Source organism: Ochotona princeps, chromosome 2 (assembly GCF_030435755.1).
Source record: "Ochotona princeps isolate mOchPri1 chromosome 2, mOchPri1.hap1, whole genome shotgun sequence".
Taxonomy (NCBI): domain Eukaryota; kingdom Metazoa; phylum Chordata; class Mammalia; order Lagomorpha; family Ochotonidae; genus Ochotona; species Ochotona princeps.
Genome location: NC_080833.1, coordinates 68,546,887 through 68,570,254, shown reverse-complemented (window position 1 = coordinate 68,570,254; position 23,368 = coordinate 68,546,887). Strand labels below are relative to the sequence as shown.

General features: G+C 35.5%; 1 protein-coding gene across 18 annotated transcripts in view; it reads right to left on the bottom strand.

Annotated features, from left to right (window-relative positions):
- ADGRL2 (adhesion G protein-coupled receptor L2) overlaps positions 1–23,368 on the bottom strand; it is a 653,944-nt gene that overhangs the window by 39,146 nt on the left and 591,430 nt on the right. For all 18 annotated transcript variants that reach the window (XM_058658496.1, XM_058658506.1, XM_058658538.1 and 15 more), the window contains 5 exons: positions 17,874–17,983; positions 10,988–11,788; positions 2,235–2,528; positions 1,632–1,735; positions 561–746 (listed from right to left, as the gene is read on the bottom strand). In XM_058658496.1, the coding sequence (XP_058514479.1) occupies positions 561–746; positions 1,632–1,735; positions 2,235–2,528; positions 10,988–11,788; positions 17,874–17,983 (1,495 nt within the window). The remainder of the gene's footprint in view (positions 1–560; positions 747–1,631; positions 1,736–2,234; positions 2,529–10,987; positions 11,789–17,873; positions 17,984–23,368) is intronic.

The window sequence follows — 23,368 nt, the reverse complement described above, 5'->3', positions numbered from 1 at the left end:
GTCCATATCTTAATCCTATGGAACATACTCTGTGTTTAAATATATACACATACAGTGTAGTAAAAAGCGACACTGAATTTTTACTCTAGTAGAAAAAATTACTGGCACATAATACAAAACAGTCTGCATAGGGAAACTTGTTTTCCCAAAAGCTGCCATTGAAATGAGTATTTCAGTGACTTAATATTCCCACATGGGTCACAATTTTGCTGCAACCGTAAGAGTTGCATATATTAGCACACTAAACATATCAGTTGTATAAAATTTCTCCAAGTGCACATGGTGCATTTTAAAGCCAGAGAACTGACCATAACCAGAGGGATGATATTTGCCACCAGCTTTAATTTAACATCATGTTCCCTTTCTCTTTTCTTGGGTTGGGGGTGGAGGGAGATAGTGTTCCTTTCTCAAATGTAATTGTTCCTAGGAGAAATGAACCACTTGGAAAGTTTGTTTCTAAGTTTATGTCCAGGGGGTAAAAGTTTGGCAGCCAACTGCTAGAAAAATCAAGAACCACTGCACAAAATGACAACTGAAACTAACAGAAGAGTTGTGCCCACCTTGTTATAACTCCGTCCAGCTGAGTCCTTCTCACTGGGCTTCAGTTCCTGCAGCTGTGCATCCAGGATGTCCACCAACTGCTCCATCAGCCTCACAGAAGAGCTCACATCCCCAGCAAACACTGGCCCTTTGGTATGTTTAGCTAGTTCATTGGCAAGACTAGCAGCATTTTCCCCACTCCTGATCTGAAATGACAATTTTCATGATTTCAGTAAGAATGTCTGTTCTGTTTATGACTTCTAGTTCTCCCCAAGTAACTATGCTGTGGTGAAAAAAAAATATTTATGGATATGTCAAAAATCTGCAACTAATTGAGACCAATAACTTTCTCTTCATCTTCAAAGATTAAAGACTCTCAGATCCTCTAACACACAAAAGCATTCTTAACCAGACACTTACAAGAAACAAAAGGGAAAAAAGAAAAACAGAAATCCCTCATAAAAATTTTTATTCAGCTCTGTCATTCCACTGCAACCATTTCCAATTGTTACTTAAAACTCTTGTTTAATCCAACGATCCAGAATGTAAATCAGGACATAATCAGTGTGACACTGAGAGTTATTATTCACTGTTTATATCTCAGAAAGGTGAATGAAGCAGGAGAAAATAATATAGCATTGTGTAAAATTACAATAAAAATTATATGGTGTTAGAAATGAACATATATTTTAAATATATGCCTAATACCTTTAATGTTGTTTTCACTCATTCTATCATAATAACGTGCATTATAAACATCTGCTTACATTCTGTGGATTTACTTGCAAACTTAATGATACTTGATTTATTAGGTCAAAGCACTATTTGTCTTATGAACATCAAAAGAAACTAAATATGAATGAAATTAAATAAGCATGTACTCATTATAAAGCTTAACATAAAAAACAACATACTCCAAAACATATGTAACTTTCAAAAATAGTCTGCAGACAAAACTATGCATGTATTTTATATTTTTACATGGAACAAAGAGCAAGAAAGCCAGTTTGACACACAAAGCTAAATTATTTATGTTAGAAGTTAAAGCCCTAACTTGCCAATGTGTATCATATTAAAAGGTTCCAACCAACCTTCTGAGCCAGCTGATTCACCCAGTGTGAGGTACAGTTGCTAAGATCCGGGCCCTTAGGGTTCCATGTTCCAGTAGAAACCATGCAGAGATACGAGGCAGTTCCTATAACAGATGCAGAAAACAACAGCGAAATTGAAACCATTTTTCTGCATGCATTCGGGAAATAAGCTATTACGACATTACTCTGTGTTAAATTTTGAATAAACACTAATGGAAGCTTTTGACAATAACTGACAGAAAGTAGGGTATAATGTAGATTATAAACAATAAGTATAAAGTCGGCATAGAAATATCAGATATTACAGCAAACAGCTCTTGATTTTCTTGGGACTCATCCAGAGTGGCACCCTAGCAAGAAAGGCAGCTTGTAGCCAGGCCTCACCAGAGTCCCTGGGCAAAATTCACAGGCCTGATCTAGCAAGCTCTTTAACAGAGCTAATTCAGTCCTTGACATTAAATGCCTTCTTCATTTTTTTTTAATTCCAAAGTAATAAAGTTAATTGTTATACATATCTTTATTCTACAAAAATTTCTCTGATGTAATTTAGAATCTACTTGCTAAGTTAAAAAAAAAGTATGCATGGCATTTTACAGGAAATACCTCTTGTTCCCTTGGGACATGGTCGTTCAACCATCATTCCCCTTTGTGTCTGAGGCCACCTTATCCCCCTCGCGTCTAATGCTTCGCAGAATCTCTCTGGCAGGGGAAAAATATTTGTTACAGGAGGAATTTTGGTTGTAGAAACTGCTGGAGGTGGTTTTGTCCCTTTGCTTCCTTCCTGTGATCCAGCTACAGTTGTGCTCATGGGGCCTTTCTGTGAAGTAGTACTGGTGGTTGACACTGTGGTTTTGAACAGCTCAGCTGAAGAAGTTATTGTCACAGCTGTGGTAGGCACTATGGAAAAAAGATGAGCATATTAATCTCACACACACACACTGGCCCGCACATACAGTCCTGCACATGTGAACACACACAGAGACAGGAACCCTGCCCATCCATCTGCCCCCAAAACCAGCCAAATGAGATTCACTATCAGTTACTACCAGTAGGGCAGAAAGAAGAATACATGCTACCATTTTTTTACAATCTACTCACTAAAATATGGTAGCCTGGGCTCTCCTATAGCTTTTGCTTCATGACTTCATGTTAGTTTTACTTCCAAATGAAATATTTGATACTACAGTTTAAGCTCATTTCTTCATGAAATATCTAACAGTAAATGAAGGGCAGTTAAATTAATTTAAAAAAAAGCCAAAAACTCATATATGCTCAATCCATAAACAATCAAACTAAGATCAACAAAGTCTGACTTTATGTAATAATAAAATTTAAATCCCCCACTTTACAGCTTGCAGTAAAATACATAATGTGACATCTATCCACTCAGCAGCCACTTTAGCTTGAAAGATTTTTGAGCATGCCTGATTAGGGTCCAAACACAAGATAAAGCTTGGCATGCCTGCTTTATCTTTCAGTAAAAATTATGCTTCAATGCTATAAACTGCTAAAAATAAAAACGAAAATAGGCACGAGACAGTTGAATAGTACTCTATAGCCATTTTAAGGTGTATAGCAGCTGGTTATGTATCAACTAAAATTGAAATGTCAATGAAGTAGTCATAGGATGTGGTTAAGAACTTGCATTTTCTAATATATTGGTCACTCAATACCATGTCAATTAACTCCATAATGTTGTAAATTGTTGTTGATGTTATGTTATGGCCTTTCATTGGACGGGATGACATTCTGCCAGCTCTGCTTTCAGACCAGGGATGGTCTCCCCCAAAACTGTTGAATTGATTTTGACAATAAGATGCTGAACTCTATGCTTGCAATGAAGGAATCATGACTGAATTTGAAATACAATACTGCAACAATGTGGAGGAATCCACCATGGGGGGAAGGTATGGGGAGGGGTGGGGGGAATCCCAGAGCCTATGAAACTGTGTCATAAAATAAAATGAAATTTTTTAAAAAGTTGGTTTGAAGAATCAGCTAGTTCTCATCAGCAAAATTACAATCTCTTGCCAAGATAAATGGTTTGATCAGATCATGTCTAATTGGAAGCCAATGCTTCATAATTTAATGACCCTTATAGACAACAGAAAAGGAAGTATGCTTTCCCTTTTAAAATCAGATAACTTTTATTTTTAAAGCATTTTTTGCCTTCCAATATTATTTTCAAACTTTCAAATCCACTGCGTTAAAAAATGTAGCTCAACTGATTTCTTCAAAAATTAGCATTAAATAATTAAAAACAGGTGAAAATTTAAGACTATCATTTAGAATCTATTAGAAGAGACCACAAAGGTTCTGCAAACGTTTACTGACTTAAAGACATTTTAGTTCTAAATTTAAACCAGTCAAGAAAATTATGTGTATTTTGCAAATAATTTTATAAACCATCAACTTATTTCATGCTTTATTTATGAAAGAGAAAACAAGCTACAACATTAAAACTTTTCTGAATGGAAGTTTATATTACAGTGATATATGCTTAATATTTTTATCTCCAGCCCACAAAAATGTGTTTTATATTAATTCTAACTCTACTGAGAATATTCTATCAGAACAAGTCAAGTCCACACTTCTCTAGCTCTTTCTTAGTGAAAAACCTCTTGTATTCACTAAGCGCACTAGAAGCATTCCAGTACTTTTCTCCTTCCGTCCTCTTAAGCATGTGTTTTATTTCCATGGCATAATTTACTGACCATAAGGAGATGCCGTGTACATTAGTCAAGCATCACGCCTACCTAGCTGCTTCAGAAACCCATTCAAACCTGTCTGCTTCTGCAAAGCACTTGCCTGACATCTTGTTAAACCTCTGTAATTTTCCTTTGATTACAAAGCAGCCAGGCTTTCAGTGCTTTCTCAATTAACATTTGTCAAAGGCATCACAATTTTTTGCAGAAGTGTCAAATGATGACTGCTGAATCAAGTTGTATGAGGACAACAGAAAAATCACAGTGAAACAGAGAAAAAGGCAGAGCAAAATGGTTTATTGCTACACTGTCCTATGTATACGACACTGTACTAATCACTGTATTTGATAACTGAAATACGCAGTAATACTACAATTAGTGTTGTGTTGGCCTTAGCCAACATCATAGAGACTCATAATAAATAAATCATGGTAAATAATAAAATGACCTCCATTAAACACACAAACTTTAAGTTAATATTCGGTTGCCAGGTGTCCGTGTGTTTTTCATCTTTTGGTAATCAAAAGAAATATACAGGCACTCAGCACATTCTCCAGTGGTAAACATTGAAATATTGGAATAGCATGAAAATAAGCACGAAAGTCACCTTTAAGTGACACAACTAAAATCATTAGGGAACAATAAGAGTTGGTGAGATTCAGTAAGTCTGAATACTTTTTTTTTAAAGATTTATTATTTTTATTGGAAAGGCGGATATATATAGAGGAGGAGAGACAGAGAGGAAGATCTTCCATCCAATGATTCACTCCCCAAGTGAGCCACAATGGCCGGTGCTGCACCAATCCAAAGCCACGAACCAGGAACCTCTTCCAGGTCTCCCACAAAGTTGCTGCAACCCAAGGCTTTGGGCCGTCCTCAACTGCTTTCCCAGGCCACAAGCATGGAGCTGGATGGGAAGTGGAGCTGCCGGGATTAGAACCGGCGTTCATATGGGATCCCGGCGCATTCAAGGCGAGGACTTTAGATGCTAAGCCATGCCGCCAGGGCCAAGTCTGAATACTTTAAGGAAAGCAATTCTTCTCTAATGTTGAAGCTACAAATGCAGAGATATTTCTAAAATTATTAATTTCTATCTACAGAGACAAGTCCCAATGGGGCACTTTGAAGCGATCAAAGTCTATGTGCCTAGATGCTATCCCAGTCACCATTCATGGGTCATCAGATCATTTTCCTTAATCCTTAAGCACAATCACATGCACCAGGCACTATAATTGTCTTCTTTTTACAGATGAGGAAACTCAGCCACAGATAAGCCAATAATTTAAAGTCAATTGTCTGCACTTCAAAATGTTCCAATTTTACTTATCTGCAAAGATTTTCACGGACTGAAAAAGTACAACATCCCACAAAGCAGCCTGCTCTTCTTTACACACATTTAACTGAAGCATTTCACAAATGTTAAAAGAGAGGTGGGGATGTAAAATGAGAGCAATGATATATCCAGAACACTTGTTTTATGAGAAACCAACATGCACTTCTATGTTCATAGCAGCACAATCAGTAATTGCAAAAACATGGAAGCAGCCAAAATGCCCATCAACAGAGGATTGGATAAGAAAGCTATGGTTCATCTACTCCATGGAATACTACTCAGCTATTAAAAAAAACAAAATGCAGTTCTTTGTGGCCAAATGGGCCAAACTGGAAACCATAATGCTAAGGGAAATGAGCCAATCACAAAAGGTTAAATACCACATGTTTGCCTTAATTTAAGATGATATGATGTTATGTATAACATGTTATGTTTTGAATGTTATATGTTGTGTATAAACTAAAATTGAAGTGTAGGTGAGGTGGTCACAGAAGGTGGCTGGGAACTCGCATTTACTTTTAACATATTGGTTACTCATTACTATGTCAATTAATTCCATAATGATGTAAATTTTTGCTGATGGTATGTTGGAGCTTTTAATTGATCAGGATGATACTCTGCTGGCTCTGTCTTCAGACCAGAGAGGGTATACCTAAGAAGCCGTTGAACTTGACTGGACAATAAGATGCTGGACTCTATGTTTGGTATATGCTTGCAATGGGGGAATCTCAACTGAACTTGAGCTGTGGTTATGCAACAAGGTGGAGGAATCCACCATGGTGGGAGGGTTTGGGGAGGGGTGGGAGAACCCAAGTATCTATGTAACTGTGTCACATAATACAATGTAATTAATGAAGTTAAATAATAAATAATTAAAAAAAAAGAAAAAGTGTATTCAGGAAGAAGCAAAATATCATAGATCTGAAACTGTGATTAAAATAAAAAGAATATTGACAGAGTAAGAGGAAAAAAAATGAGAGCAATGAACCATCAAAAATTTCATATTAGGTGCTGATGTTTATTTATTTATTTATTTATTTATTTATTTATTATTTTGAATTATGTGGTAATTGCATAAATATTTAAGTCTCTGCCTGCAAAACCTGAATTTCATATGGGTGTCAGTTCATGCCTGGCTGCTTTAATTCTGATGCAGCTCCCGACTAATGATCTGGGAAAACCAGCAGAAGGGGGCCCAAATGCTTGGGTGCCTCCACCCATGTGGGAGAACCACATGAAGCTCATGGCTTTGGCCTGGCCTGGCCTGACCTGGGCTGGCTACTGGTGCCAGCCCAAGAGTAGCCAAGCAGCAGGAAGACTCTCTCTTTTTTTTCTCTCTCTTCTCTGCAACTTTTAAATAAATAAACAAATCTTTAAAGTTTCACAATAAAATTTATCCAAAAGTTCAAAACACAACAACACCCCAGGAACACTAACAGAAAACATAAACCTTACAACAGAATTGTAACTTAAACCAAAATCACTTTTACAGCATTCTGTTGACAGACTGAGCATTCTAGCTACTATTTATCATTTGACACAGACACCTCGGTACCCATGAAGGTTTTGGCAAGAATATTTACCATGGCAATGTTTATAAAACAATTTGTACCTACTCCCAGAGTTTTCCTGCATTAAACAGTTTAAGAACAATTTCCAGTTTTCAGAGTACAACTGCCCTCACTGAGTTGTAAGAACTCAGTCATTGTTTACTGAATGAACTCCAGCTAGAGTTTGCAGTTTCAATGAGTACCCATTGAATTTATTTTTCTTTCAATATCTAAAAATACTGATCAGGCAATAGACATCATTCAAAGAGTCTTCAGAAAACATATGATCAATGCTGCATACATCCTAAATAAAAAGCACAACAGCCTCACCAGCTTTAAAACAAAACAAAAACACTTTCTATTATTCAATTATCTTATTGAGAAGTAAGACAAATATTCAGACACTTCCAAAACCCAAGTAAAGATACATTTTCTTGATAATATCTAGAATATCAAATTTGTGGAGAGCTTAAGTAAATAGAAAGCAATCCAGATTTAAAAATGGATAGGAATTAAAATAGGTTTGAGAAAGATTTTTCCTAAGCCCACTATAGGGAAAAAAGCAAAGTAAACAGAAAATGAGACTGAGTTAGAGGGAATGGAGCAAATGAACAACAGGATCAAAGGGGGGAGAAATCAGGGTGCAGACACAATATGCCTTTGCTTTTAAAAATGAAAAGGCTTGAACTTATAAATGGGACAATGTATTGAAGCTAATACACTATGATAGAATCCACAATGAAAGATGACACGAATGGAAAATTTTACGAAACAATTACGTCTTCACCACATACACGATACCAATTCTAGCACATTAGACTTTCAGTGAGCACTCTTAGACAAACAGGTCAATCGCTGCTCTATGACTGGCAAAGGCCTGGTCTGATTGTTCTGTGCTGTCAATTTCTTACATCTTGTTTCTGGAAAGCTGACAATAGTTTAATAGTTTGACCTCAATGTATGGACCAGAATAGTTCTGCAAGGTTCCACCTACATTTGTATGATACCATGTATTTCAGATGAAAGAGATGGGAGTCTCTAAAAGCACGTGAAGATAAATTATAAGGATGGAGACAGTAAAAATATGGGTCAAACAGTAGCAAGAGAAATTTAGGTCAGATAAAATTCTTATCACCAAGGGCTAAATAAAGGGTGAGTATAAATTTTCACACTTTGCATATTTAAGAATGGCAAACTACTTAGGTTTTGAATGATAAAGCACAGAAGTAGAAACGTACAGACTATAGCTAAACTTTCTCATCCTCAAAGCTGGTAACTGCTCTTTCCAAAAAACATAATTTATTTTTTCATCTTCAATGCATCAGATTATTCACTAAGACATACACTAGATGTGGAAAATAACATTAGTAATTTTTGTATTCTCTGAAATACTTTCAGACAAGGCAGCGTTTTTATTGAATTGAATCTGTACTCCATTTTATTCACAATCTTCAAAGTATTGGTCAACTATGCATTTACAATATTTTTAAACTTCTTCCTTTTTTCTAATGAGGGGGAAAGATTTAGTTCTATCTAAGGCAAATTTTAATAGCTGTAAGGGCAATTCAGACTGAAAATAATCAATATACTTTTAACCACTCCCTGAAGTTTGTCTTTGAAAAACTTGTATGAGAAAGGATAAAAACTACCTTTCTAGGGGGAAAAAAAAAACAAAAACAATTGATGCTGGATTATGCCATCATTTCTCATACCTACAATATCAGGACACATTTAAATAGCAGAATGATGGAGTTATGACTGTTCTCTGAAGGACTAGATTATTGCAACAAAATAGGACAAATCAATGAGGGCAGGGAACGAGAAGTCTCAGAGCCTTTGGAATTGTATCATTATATAAACAAACAAATACAAAGAATTGATGTCACTTCTGAAAACACACACACACACACACACACACACACACACACAACTGGTACATGTCAAGCATCCGAGCTACTGGCCTCAAGAACAACCCGATCTACCCAGGTTTTAAAACTAATCAATCTATCATCAAAGCTATTCTCTTTGAGAAGACCCTATTATTTTTTTTTTCAAGATTGATTTATTTTATTACAAAGTCAGATATACAGAGAGGAGGAGAGACAGAGAGGAAGATCTTCCGTCCGATGATTCACTCCCCGAGAAGACCATATTATAAACTGATTTATTTTGAAGTCAGAGACACAGAGCAGAGACAGAGATCTTCTATCCACTGGTTTACTCCCTAGATGGCTACACTGGCCAGGGTAGGGCCAGGCCTAACCAAGGAGTCTGTGGGCAAAAGCTTCATCAGGGTCTGCCACGTGCTGTCAGAGGCCCAAGTGCTTGGGTCACTCTTCACAGCTTTTCCCAGGCCATTAGCAGGTAGCTAGACTAGAAGCAGAGCATCCAGGACACAAACTGGCACCAGTAAGGGATGCAGTAGATTTATCCAGTTCGCACATACATACAGGATATTATTGTTAAAAACATAACAACAGATATTACTGCTACAGTTTTAAGCTGAGAAAAATAAAGCGACACAAAACTCTATAAACACAGGATTTAGAGCAAAAGGTAGATGAACTAAGCTGATACATCATTATTGTTCTTGTTTTATGAATAAAACCCACATATTTTCGTATTGTATAAAAATGAGAAATTCAATGACATAAGGTTCTGATCTCTTCGTTTGAGATCCTCACATACAGCAATATTTAGAACTTATTAATAACATTTTAAAATGAACAATATATTTGCAATTGTAGTTTGTAATATATTTAAGAATACGTGTATTGCTTCAACAAAAGAAAAACGATAACTTGTCTTTGTTCAAGTGAGTTGAAAAGATTTAATCACTCCAAAACTTTCTAGTTCCTTTGAAGTAACTTAATAATTTGAAAATTCCAATTAACTCAGTAAATTGAAATATTAATTCAGATCTTAAACACATAAACACTACTGCTCAAATAGAAAAGACTTATAATTAGTGCAAGTTCTATATTAATACATTAACAGGTTGCTCTTTTATCATGAGTATGAGGCAATCTTTTTAAATGAAATATTCATTTAATTTGTCCCCCAAAATTATTTCATATAAACTTGAATTCAGTTGATAAATTAAAATATATTTCCAAAATTTTAGCATTACTATAATATTCTTCCAGAAACATAAAGAGAAAAATAATTTCTGGAGGCCAGTACATCTCTCATAAGTTATCATGGGGAATCATTTAGTGTTTAGACCATGAGTGACAAAAGGAGATATACTCTCTTGAAACTATCAACATTTCAACAGAAAATAAAAAATGTGCAACTTTACGATCCAACACAGAAAGATGTTGGGTGACTCCCTCTCTTAAACCGAGAACAAATCCCCAAATTTCAGAACACTAATGCCTAGTATTGTACATCCAGCCTTACTGGTCTCCTGGGACTTCCTAATACACATTCCACTTAACTGCTGGCGCCAAGAAGTGAAAAGGTCTGCACACAGATTGTAATCCACGTAGAAGTCAGGTAGGGAGAAAACCGACGCTAACAGGTTTGTAGTGGATAATATAATTTTAGCACTGAAAGCTAAACTAGCCCATGATGCTACCATTACTTGGAAGCCAACGTTTGAAAGAAAAAAGGAAATGTATCAAAATAAGCCTAAAATGTATCACAACATTTTTCTTTGTGCTTGAGCTACAAAAATAGGCAGAAAATCAGCATGGGGTGGAGGCGGGGAGAAGTATTTTATTTCAAAAGTGAGCAGTTCACAAAATAGCATCAACAAAGTCTTACCTTGGGCAGGATCAGGTGGACCAAATTCCAGAGAGTATCGTAAGATGAAGTTATTGTTCCACACATACAGTTGGTTATCTCTTGGATTGTAATCCACTGCAGCAATATACTGGTACTGGTTGGGGAAAGGAACATCTACAAATTCTCCTTTGTTTAATCGAGTGTTATAAATGTAATCAATTGCATTCTTCCCTGTTTCACTTTCATTGTCTTGATAAACTGACCTGACCACGTAAAGGACTCCACATATCATAAAAGCATTTGACGCAGCACGTTTGTCGTAGACAGTTTCCCATGTTGCTTCAAATCGAAGAGTGTATGGGTTCAGTTGGCTAATGACTATCATTCCATTGTTCTGCTCAGTAGCATAAATGACCCACAAGCCATTTTCATCAACTGCGAGGTCAATATCAGTCTTCCCTCCCCATCTATAAGGTGAGGTATCATGGTAGTTGGCATAGTTAATTATGGCCTCGCCACTCTTAATTCTAGTCCTCAAGTCAAATTTCACAATATTCCTTGTTCTTTCTTTATTAAAAAAGACAGCACCATCATAAACCACAAATCCAGTACCATCTACTCGATTGGGAAGTTTGTATGTTGTTGTTTGTCGGCTGTTTTGAAAATCTTCTAAAGAAGCATATTCTATTAAAGTATCAGTGCGATATGGCGTCCAGGGCATGAAATAAATTTTGTCTGCAGCCTGAAGAGGGTCCTTGCACCAAGCACCTGCCTTTTGTTCAGCTTCATAGATACATGGTGAGTCCACAATTGCTTTCAAGGTCCCAGGGCAGACAAAAACTAATGGTCACAGAGAAAAGATAAGAATTAAGCCACATTAAAAAATTCACACAGATAAATGCAACTTTCAATGATTGCAAATCAAAAGAGGAAAAAGTATTAGCATTCAATTTTATTAAAATTTATACTTAATGCAAGTATTATTCTTTTCTGAAGTTACCATAATCCATGCACCAACATACAAAATGGCTGGGGTTTATTTTCACAAATACATACCTAATTTTAAGACCAATTGAAACTGAACTGATAATTCAAATTTTCATCACGTTTTTAGCTTATAATTTGGTAATGCACATTTCAATACTTTAAGCTTAGACCCAGCAATGTGTAAATTGTTTTTATACCCTCCAACCCTTATGCCCACCCACAAGGCCCCAAAAGTAAAGACAAAATAAAGCAAATTAAAAAAAAAAAAACCCAGTGTGAAGGTTTATTTGGAATTTTCACGGAAGACCGAAAACAAAGGTGCTTCAATTTAAAGGACATAAACATTCAGCAAATGCAATTAGGAGCTGAGAAAAGTAAATATAAGGAAAGCAGTGATGAAACGACCAGGAGACCCTGTAACCATGGCATGCTATGGAGAGGGTTCAGGAAGCCAGGCAAGATGATACTTCAATAATAAGAAAATATTCAAGGGTGTTGGAAAAAAGAGATAAAGGGTGAAAAGGAAACAGAGAAAGGGCAGCTCCCTCTCGCCGACTTCACAACTTTTACCCCATCACCAGATTTAGCAGTCATAATTTCATGTTGACTTCTTTATGAGTTGCATTTATGAGTTCCTGCTGATTATTCTAATGTAGCAGTGTTGTGGGGAAAGGGGAGGGCGGAGGTTAACATCCATAAGGCACATCACAGGGAGCTGGGGTTCAGACTGTATACATTATTTACCTTTTTGCTCCACTTCTATTTTAAGCATCGGAAGAAAAATAAAAAAAGGTGCAAGGAAAAAAGAAAAAAAAGATTAAAATAAATTGACTATTAGTCTAAGACTGAATTTGTAATAGAAGCTAAATACAGGAAGAATAAGAGCTGTACTACTTTGGATAAAGAGAAACACACAACAGGAAAACCTAGCAGGAGAAAGATTCTAAAGTTACATAAAAGAACATGGATCAATCATTTTAGTAGATTAAGGAGGCAATACAAATATGTTGGCATGTTGCTTCACTTAGTGAACCTGAATAAATAATGAAACTCTTCACTAATGCATGGGATACATACTCTAGCCTTTCCAAAGTCATTCAGCATTCTTACTAGGTTTAACTTTGTATGTGTATACTATAGACATAAATGCATGCATAGGTGTAGTCCCATTAATCTTATATAAACCCAATTATTAAACTAAAACTATATAAGCATAACAATAGGAAATACATAGAAACAACAAGTTAATTTTGGAATTGAGGTCAAATTTAGTAAACAGTGATGTCGTTACATTTTTTAAAAGATATTTTTTAAAAGAAATATAAAGTTATATATCTCTTCAACTGTTTTTCCACTGTTTTCTATTTCTACAAAAATTCATCATAATCATAAAAATAAAGCCTCCTTCTCAGCAATACAAAGATCTTCCCTCAGCCCCATTAGGGGTTTTAAAGGGTAAAATAAGTTAGTACCTTTCTTCTCACTAAGAATTAGCAAATTGCACTTGTTAGATTTAAATATACTTCTTACTATAAAATTCTTATTCAGTTTTCTATATCATATATCTCAAACTTGCAATACTAAATCTATAAAGAAAAGTAAGCAAAATACATACAAGGGAAAAGCAAGCACAGTAGGCAAGGAGAAAAAGGAAGAAAGAATCATGGTTAGCGTATTATGACATTTTCTACCATCATTAACTTTACACAGAGAGCAAGCTAGCATGCAACAACCATACCAAGCATTCAAAGCAAATACCTTGACTCCACAGACCCCATAAAGGTAAATGCTTTCATAAAACAAACCTGATTAGTAGAATTATATGGGGAAAAAAATCCTACACATTTAAAGAAATGGATTATGCAGTTACGAAGACTACTACATAAGATCTTGTAAGTAAATAGTATTCTAATAATCAAAAAGCACAGTATACTACTTTGTACTGTATCTAGGCTCTGAAGTATGTTGCCTGAATTTCATAAAATGACCGCACTGACTATCACTGTTTCTCCACCTTCCCGTATTAAACAAAGCGCATTAGAGAAGAGAATGCTAATACTATCGCTTCTTGGCCTTTTGGCTAAGATCAAGTGAGAATGCTAATACTATGTTCCCAAGCTGATTACTCAGACAGTATAGTGCATATTTCATTAGAATCTTAGCTTAATTAGCTTTTCTAAATTACAATTATTCATCAGATTCAATATTGACCTGAAATACCTTTCAGAGAAACATATCACACAAATGTTTTAACTGCAAGAATGAAATATAACCTTCCACATGAAACCACACCCTCTCTTAATCAATTTGGTCTTTTTCAACACTTTCAGGAAACATACTTTTCATAACATGTGATTCTGACTATACATGGGTAAATTGTTACTCTCTTGGAAACAGAACTTGCTTACAAATAGCTAATGATAATGTTATTCCTCAATGAAGAGCAATCGTATACTTGCTTGGAATCAGTAACAGAAGGGTGTGGTAGGAAGGGAGGATAAGAGAAATTGTTAGTATTGTAACTGCACACAGACTATATTTCAATACAACTATATTTTTGCTTTCCTAAGGAGAGGATGATTTTACTGAAATAAATGCAGTTAAAAATAAAGCCAGGGAATAATATAGAAGTTAAGTTTACTTATTTGAAAACATGACTTAAAAACAAGCTCAGTGAAAGTGATTTTTATGCTTTCCATTTACTGCAATGAGTTGGATTTAATTACTTAATACACTAAAATGATAGTGCAGTTACTGAGCAAAACATCATAAGAGGTCTTCATTTATTTGTGACTTATTTCACCTACATCAAAGGAAAATAAAATGGGCATGAATTATACAAATTTTATAGCAGATGAATACTGAGAAGTAGCAACAACAGAAAAGTTTTGAAAAATTAAGCAAAACATTTGATTATGGATGAATCATGTAAAATATGTATCTTGAAAATACAAGAATTCCCTACAGTTTCGATTTTATGAAAATTCAAAAAGTTAGTGGAAAACCAATCAAAAATCTATCAACCATGAGGACATAAAAATACAATATAATTAATGAAATCAATATTGTTTCTCACATGCGGTGTTTACGTCAGCTAACAAGAGATTGATTAAATTAATTCCTAATTATACATTTACTTCTCTATACACGAAACACAGAACTTCACGGCCCAGCGACATTTGTGCACAGCTACAATGGATATTCAAGCCAATGCACTGATCCAAACTAAGTAGAGCCTACATACTCTGTATTCGAAGTGACACACTATTTGATTTTAAATAATCTTGAATTTTGCTCACTAGTAATGGTTTTTATCAAGAGTACTGGACATTGCTTTCTTCGGAAAATACAGCCTGTAGCTAACGTTACAATTCTTACAATGGTAACTTGAAATAAACAGTGTAAACAAGGATGGAAAATTCTAATCTGACAAATCTCCTTTGTCCTCCAATACACATGCAAGGAATTTCCAGCACTTTGTCAATTACACAGGATGCCCTGTAAACATACAGGCATTACCTGGACAACTGTAACTATCAAAGATCTGGCTGTTTATGGATTGACTGAACTAAACCAAGCAACATTTCTGATACTGACTGTTGAATAAATTCATTATATAATTTTTCTGTCAAAAAAATTTCTGAAACCTCTTATAGGATGAAACAATTTGGGATATAAAGAAAATATTATTTTTAAAAATTATAGTATATAATATATATAGCAAATTATATATTACTTAAATTATATGATATAAAATTATATTAGAATATATGATATATTGTATATAATGTCATGGAGGATTTATTATGAGAGTCAATTGGCAGGAAATACATAGTAATACAAAGTAATCTGATGGTGATAAGTTTTATCAAGTGAAGTGTAACAGATACGTAAGTACAAAAAAGTACAATAACCCAAATAAGGGGGAGTGGAATCAAGAAGCTTAGAATAAAAGCAAGTGTAAAGAATGGATACAGTAGATAAAGCAACAGAAATAAAAGCAGAAAAATGAGGAAAAGATAAATCCAACAAGTCCAAGAAGATTGATCTAAGAAAGACTCTTTATAATTAATTCTTACATTAGCGGAAATTACATAATTTATAGTGTGTCACTACTGTACATTGGTATATAGGAATCATAATTATTTCTATTCTTTAGTGAGGAGTTAAAAAAAAAGGCGAGAGACTTAGTTCTGCCTCCTGCAAACATCTAGAAAGGTAACAGCAAATTAATTACTGGGTTGCTTTTTGTTTTAAAGGACAAAAACTAGAAAGAACAAATACTTCTCTGAGTATTGCTATTTGCAAGTTTAGTGCACAATGTACAATACTTCTGGAGAACTGAAAAAGTAAAGTTTTGAAAGTTAGATGTTCCAGAAGATATCCACATTTTCCCTTCTTAACAGAGCAAGAAATAACTCAAAAGTCTGAAAATAATGATATTGGCTTAACACTGTTTTTGGTCTATAGACTAGATTACAGGAACTGGCTCCAGAGAGACACAATTCTTGGCAGCTCTGACTGGTTCCACTGTTTGGGAATGGATGCTGTATTCCTCTTCTAATTTGAGGACAGAAACCATGCTGCATTTCAAGTGAAAGCGACTCCATGGAACAAAATCTTGGTTAGCTCAAAAGAATTCAGTGTTCCTCTAGTGGCACAGGAGAATGATTACGAAAGCCACCACACTACACAGGAGAAACGGTATATAAACGTCAGTACTCTCAGTAGGCTTCCAATCCTACAAATGGTACGGAAAATACTGAAAACATAAAAAGCATCCATTTCACAGGAACACAGGAGCACAGAGCAAGGATGAAAACAAAAGATATCTGTGTTTGGCCTTTAACTGGTAATGCAAAAAGCCAATTTGTCAAAAGTGTGGAAGAAAAGAAATGTAGAGTGTCTTCAGTGTAGGGACGCATTGCTACATACTAAACACAGCCCACCTTTCAGAATTTGGTCAGTGGCTCTTGCAAATATGGATAGTCTAGAATGAGCGGTCTGCAAGAACCAGTGGTTTGGTGTCTGAGACATATTACCAGGTGAATTTCAATTTCTTTTGGGCGGAGGTGCATAAAAACTGTCACAAATCAATAAAATGGTTGCTGAAACACCTTAATTCAAGTGCCTATAAACTAACATGATATGATAGGTTTTTTATTTGCAAATAAAGACAATAATGCTATCAAGTTTATGAAAACGCAGTAAAATATTCAAACTTTGAAAATTGTTTAAAATACATTTCTTCCTATTGAAAATACAGAACACAATTCCTAAGTTTTAATTCTGTGATTAGGACAGGTACACAGAATTAGAGTATTAGCTGAAGCCTATCTAATAAATTTTTTATTAAATTTTGGATAGCCTTTCGTAGGATATTAAAAATGTAAGATTTCTGCTACCTAGATCCATCTTACTTAGCACTAAGGGTTTACCACTAAATGTGGAAAAAAAATATCCCCTTAAGAACAATGCAACTGAACAGGAGGCACCTGCATCAGTTACTGCAAAGGTAGCTTTTACCAGGCACACTAAAGTTACCACAACAGCAGGTAGACATTCAAGTAGCTCACGATTAACAATGAAGTCAATTCTTCCTTTAGAAAACTGTGAGCCAAACCAATTTGTCAGCAACTGGTATTGGGCAAAAGTACAGATTTCTATCTGCCCTATTGAATAGCTAATTCAAGTTTGTTTTCTGGAAAAACACTAGCCTTAAAAGCCAAACACTTAAGAACACAGACAGACACTTGGCCAGCATCAGACTATGGCTTCCTTCCACACTTCATGAAGCTAATTGGAGGCCCAAGTCTGTTAGTGCTCTGCATGCATAATGGTTTTGTGGGCCATAAACATATGCTTCTTTCACGTGTGTAGTCTTTCAGCATCAACAAGGAATGCTGTAGGGAGTGAAAAATACAAACTTAATACTTACTGTAAGGGACACACTCATACTGGACTTCAAGGTATTTGTATGTTCCAGGACATGGATCAGGAAACACATCTGATCCAGTAACTACTATACACTGTGTTCGATTGTTGCACCTGCAAAATAAAATGGGTCACTTATTTAACATCTTTTCTAAAATGCAAAACTGATCCATACTTTCTTCAAAACAGTAAAAACATACTTGGTTGCTTTACATGATTAAATCAACATAAAAGTCATACTTCTTTGTTGTATCTTTATAACATAAGCTGCATTGCCATCCTAACTAAAAATGAATACAGCTGACAGTTCTCTATTATTTTACTATGTAACTCCACTTGCACTGACATATTCAACATGTCCTAGACCAAAAGAATAAAACACAGTTGTGGTCACTTGGGGAGTGAATTAATGAACGGATTATCTTCCTCTCTGTCTCTCCTCCTCTCTATATATCTGACTTGGCAATAAAAATTAAAAAAAAAAAAAAACCTTAAAAAAAACCAATATACTAGGTGTCACGCTTATGACCTAAAATTGCAATTGAAAATGAAACAGTACTACATACAATGTACAGAAAAACAGATATATAAACTGATGCCCTTGGCAAACTGTTTAGACAACCATTTAAAACAAATGGAAAGCCAGGTTTACATGTATCCCTTAAATCCAGTTTTGTTTTAAGTCTTCTATACATACGCTACCTACAACCTTAAATACCCGATATCAAACCAGCAGAGATCACCTTATATGCTATGACCTATAATAAAATAATGCAAAGCAATTAGCATCATCAAATATCTACACAAAGCAAAAACTTACCTTATTTTCATAGAGCAATGTGCTTTTATTACAAATGACTATGTACCTAATTTTTAAATCTGTTCTCTGGAATATATTATTAAAAACAATATTATTAATCTGCTGTCCTACTAAATCTCATATGGAATTTTAAAAATTCTTGTATTTTCAGTAACTAATCAAAAACTGACTTACAATTCTAAGAAACATGCTATTTTAAGCTCTGTGAACTTGTCCAAATGGTCTTTTTTTAAAACAGTGTGAAGGCAAGAACTCTATAATTTAACTTAATTATGTCTCAATGAAATGAAATTTTACAGCGATTTTACTGTTTTCTGAGACTATATATAATTAAGCATGCAAGTCAAGTGAAACGTTTGTGTATATATGTATTATTAAATTCATTTAATAATCTGAATATCATATATTCTACAGTGCATAAAATAACTGAATGACAAAACAGCACTGTATGAAATTTTTGAAGAGTAGCCCAGCTTTTGGCATAATTAATAAAAGACAGTGGAATAGCAATCATATTAAAAGGGGCTGGTAGGGGGCTGGCAGTGGTGGAGTAGCACACTAATCACCTGCCTGGAAGCACCAGCATCCCATATGGAGAGCACTTTGTATCCCAGCCGCTCCACTTTTGATCCAGCTCTCTGTGTATGGCTTGGGAAAGCACCAGAGGGTGGTCCAAGGCCTTCAGCCATTGCGGCCTTTTAGGGAGTGAACTTACAGATGGAGGAGCTCTCTGTCAGTAAAAGCCTGCCTTTCAGTGAAAAATCAATGAATCTTTTTTTGTCATGAATTTTTGTGCCATCTGAATTCAAAACCAGGTTGATTCTTCTCTAAGAGTGGCAATGTTTGAAAACTTCTACAGGATTAAATAGGTAAGTTGTGTAACAAAACATACTAGAATGACCTTAAACTGAGTCTTAAATTAGTGGGAACTACTATTGATTGCAAATATTACGCTATACAATTTTTATCATAGGTCTGTAATAAAGTATGGCATTTATTCTTAGAAACACATCATGGACTGCAGTTTTCAAGCAGGTGGATAAGCACACTGGGCCACAGCTTTCTGTAACGTCATGTCTTCTGTTCATGCTTTTGTGCTTCTCTTTAATAGGTATACTCATTTGAAGAGATCTGTCATTTACACCAAATCATCATTCTGTATAACTAAATGATTTTAACATGAATCACACAACCAATTTTATAACCACAACTTTTAGACAATGGGTGGCTTTAAGCTTTCTCAATAGGTCAAACTATAATGCTTTAACTTACACAGAAACATAACTCTAATGTTTCATCTTTCTTCTTTGGTAAATTCTGCACTAACAGCGACCTCACTCACCTAAAGTCTACTGACCTTTCAGGAATTCTCCATCACTAACCTGGTTTCCCTCCCTTCTCTCTATTTCCTTCATGTGTGTATTCATACCTAAGGTGATCCTCCCTTCATCCCAGCCTCACATCCCTCTGGTGTGGTGCACATCCTTCTGCCATACTCCCTCAGTACACATTTTATTCACTCAACAAAATCCTATAGAAAAAAACGCACTCACGAGAACACTTTCACCCTACCCTTTTCACTGGAGGCCTTTTTCACACCACCTAGCTAGTAACGAGTGGGGGTGGGGGAAGAATGTGATGCACTTCAGACCCAGACAGAGAAGCTGCTTCAAGAACTGGGCACTTTATGCCATTTTTCCCCCAATGCAGAATGCATTTAAAACCAATTATCCAACTTTTGTTATTAGATGAATATATTTGGCTTTCACATGAAAACAGAAATCTTTTCTATTTCTCCTTGTCAAAACATACTAGAATGACCTTAAACTGAGTCTTAAATAAGTGGGAACTATAAAATGTTTACAGATGATTACTTCTGCTCCCAGTATCCTTTGTATGGAAGAGGACCAACACTAGAAAATGAAAAATAACTGCCATATTGTTTTTCTGAAAAACTTTGCTGTACTCATCTGGTCACAATTATAAGTTCAAATAATGTCAGAGGCAATTATAACTTTTACTACCATATAATTTTTATTTCTTTGAATTATTCAAATGATACAAAACATTCAAGACAGCAAATTATTAATTCTAAATATATAAGATAAAATTGAATGTAAGGAGATATGATGGCAAATCCTGCAAATAAATTTATATAACTGGACTAGATGGTATCTAAAAATATAAAAAACATGCATTTCACATTTATAAATTTCATTATGTATAAGTGCAAGAAATCAATTTGAGAAAAAGTGAAATTTTGGTACTGAAACAATTCAGCTAGAAAATAAAGCCATTTGAAAAAGAGCTTTGAATATCAATATCAGAGCTTTTATATCCCGATATTGGAGCTTTTTTATATATCCAGTAATAGATATGAAAAATACATGAAAAACCAGAACTGTTGTGCAGCAGGTTAAACGTTTCTGGTAAGGCCAGTGCAGTGGCTCATACTGCCACATGAGTATGCCAGTTGGAATACTGAATACACGGTTGCCTGTCCAGCTCACTGCTAATGCGCCTTGGGAAGCAGAGGCAGATGGCCCAAGTGGTGGAGCCTCTGCAGCAACATGGGAGACCTGACAGAAGCTCCTGGTACCTGCCGTGGCCTAAACCAGCCCTGGGCCAATGTGGCCATTTGAGGAGAGAACCAGAAGAGGGAAGATTTCTTGTGTGTTTCACTTTGCTTTTTCAAATAAACTGCTTTTAAAAATTAAGGAGCTAAAGAGAGAGACACTAAGTACATCTCCTTATGAATGAAGCAAACCAACTTTCCAAACAGGGTAAATGGGGGACACATGGGGAATGAAAATACCCAACATAAGTTGTAAGAAAGAAAAAAAAAATACCTGAAAATTCGTTAATGAATAAGCTGTTGGTAAGGCTGTTAAACTGTAAATTGCTATCATTTAAAAGATCAGTAAAGGGAAAATAATTACTTAGCCACAGAGGCAAAGTTAATTCCCACTAAGGATTCACCTTCAAGTTTTCATTCTAATGAAAATAAAAAGGTATGCCTATGCCAAGAAAGGAAAGGCACTGAGTTCAACAGTTCATATTCTCAGTTGCTAGCTCAGTTCCTGGCATGTCCCTACCATCTCCCCTTGCCTGAAAAAATTCCTATCAGTAAAGGCATTAATAGTAAAATTGCAACATATTTCATAATACCATATGGATCTATGGACTTTAAGAATCTACACTTTCCTTAAATGTTAAGCATAAAAACTGCACGTAAATGAGAATAAGATCTATAGAAAAACTTTTTAAAATAGGTAAAGCTTGATTAAGATTTGAAGAAGTTACAAGTACCGTTCAAAAAGAAAACGACATTAGGGGATGGCACTGTGGTGTGACAAGCTGAACTGATCTCACATGAGGGTCAGTTTGTACCCCCGCTGCTCCCCCTTCAGTTCAAATCCTGCTAATGTGCCTGGGGACGCAACAAAACATGGCCCAAGGACTTGGGCCCTTGCACCCATGTGGGAGACCTGAAAAAAGATCCTAGCTCCTGGCTTTGGCTCAGCCCAGTCCAATACTGGCCATTTTGGTCAAATGGGGAAGGTTCCAGTAGATGGGAAATCTCCCTCTGTCTCTGTAACTCTTTCAAGTAAATAAAATAAATCTTATAAAAATGAAAGAAGGGCTCACCGTAATAGCCTAGTAGCTAAATCATCACCTTGGACGCACTGGGATGCCATATGGTGCCAACTCGGGCCCTGGCAGCTCCACTTCCCATCCAGCCACCTGCTTGTGGCCTGGGAAAGCAGCTGAGGACGGCCCAAAGCCCTGGGACCCTGCAACCGCAACAGAGACCCAGGAGAAGCTCCTAACTCCTGGCTTTGGATTGAATCAGCTCAGCTCTGAGCACTGGAGCCACTCGGGCAGAAACAGAAGTTTTTTTCTATCTCTTCTTCTCTCTGTAAATCTGCCTTTCCAATAAGAATAAATCAATCTTTTTTAAAAAAAGATATTAGAAATATTTTAAACCAACTTTCAAATAACTGACCTTTTGTTTGTACACATGAACACAGGGCTGAGGATATATAAACAAAGCTTTTCAAGATGTAAGGTCCTTACTCCAGCAGCACTAGTACCAAGTGGAAATTTGCTAGATACCTAAAAAGGCAGATACACAGCCTCCTCAGCTCAAAATAGTTCTGCAGGTGACTGAACCAGACTACTGCACTTGGGAATAACAGGAGCAAAATAACACAGGTTTAGACACTTTAGTAAGAAGTAAGTATGCATAGCAGCATATACTTTTCCTTCATAAAGATTAATGAAGTATAAGTTAAATAGAAAATAAGTGATAAATTTGATCCACGTAACAAGTGTGTAACAGAGACAGAGTTTACAAAATTTACACTGCCATGGCTAATTTTAGGTGTAGGAATAAAGAAATTTAATTACTCTGTTTTGAGTAACAACAGCTCCTGATACGGAGAATCTAAGTAAGTACAATAAGTACAGGCATAATATACTGAATAAAACCCATTTTTAACAGGCAAGACAGATAATATTACTTTTTACAGAATTCAACTAGCTGGCAAAAATATCTACCACTGAATATATCTGGAAATCAAATTCTGACAATCTTTGAAAACACATTATTTTCCTTAGAAACAGAATACTGTCAAAAATTAGAGAAAATACAAATCACTGTAATTATGCCTTATTTT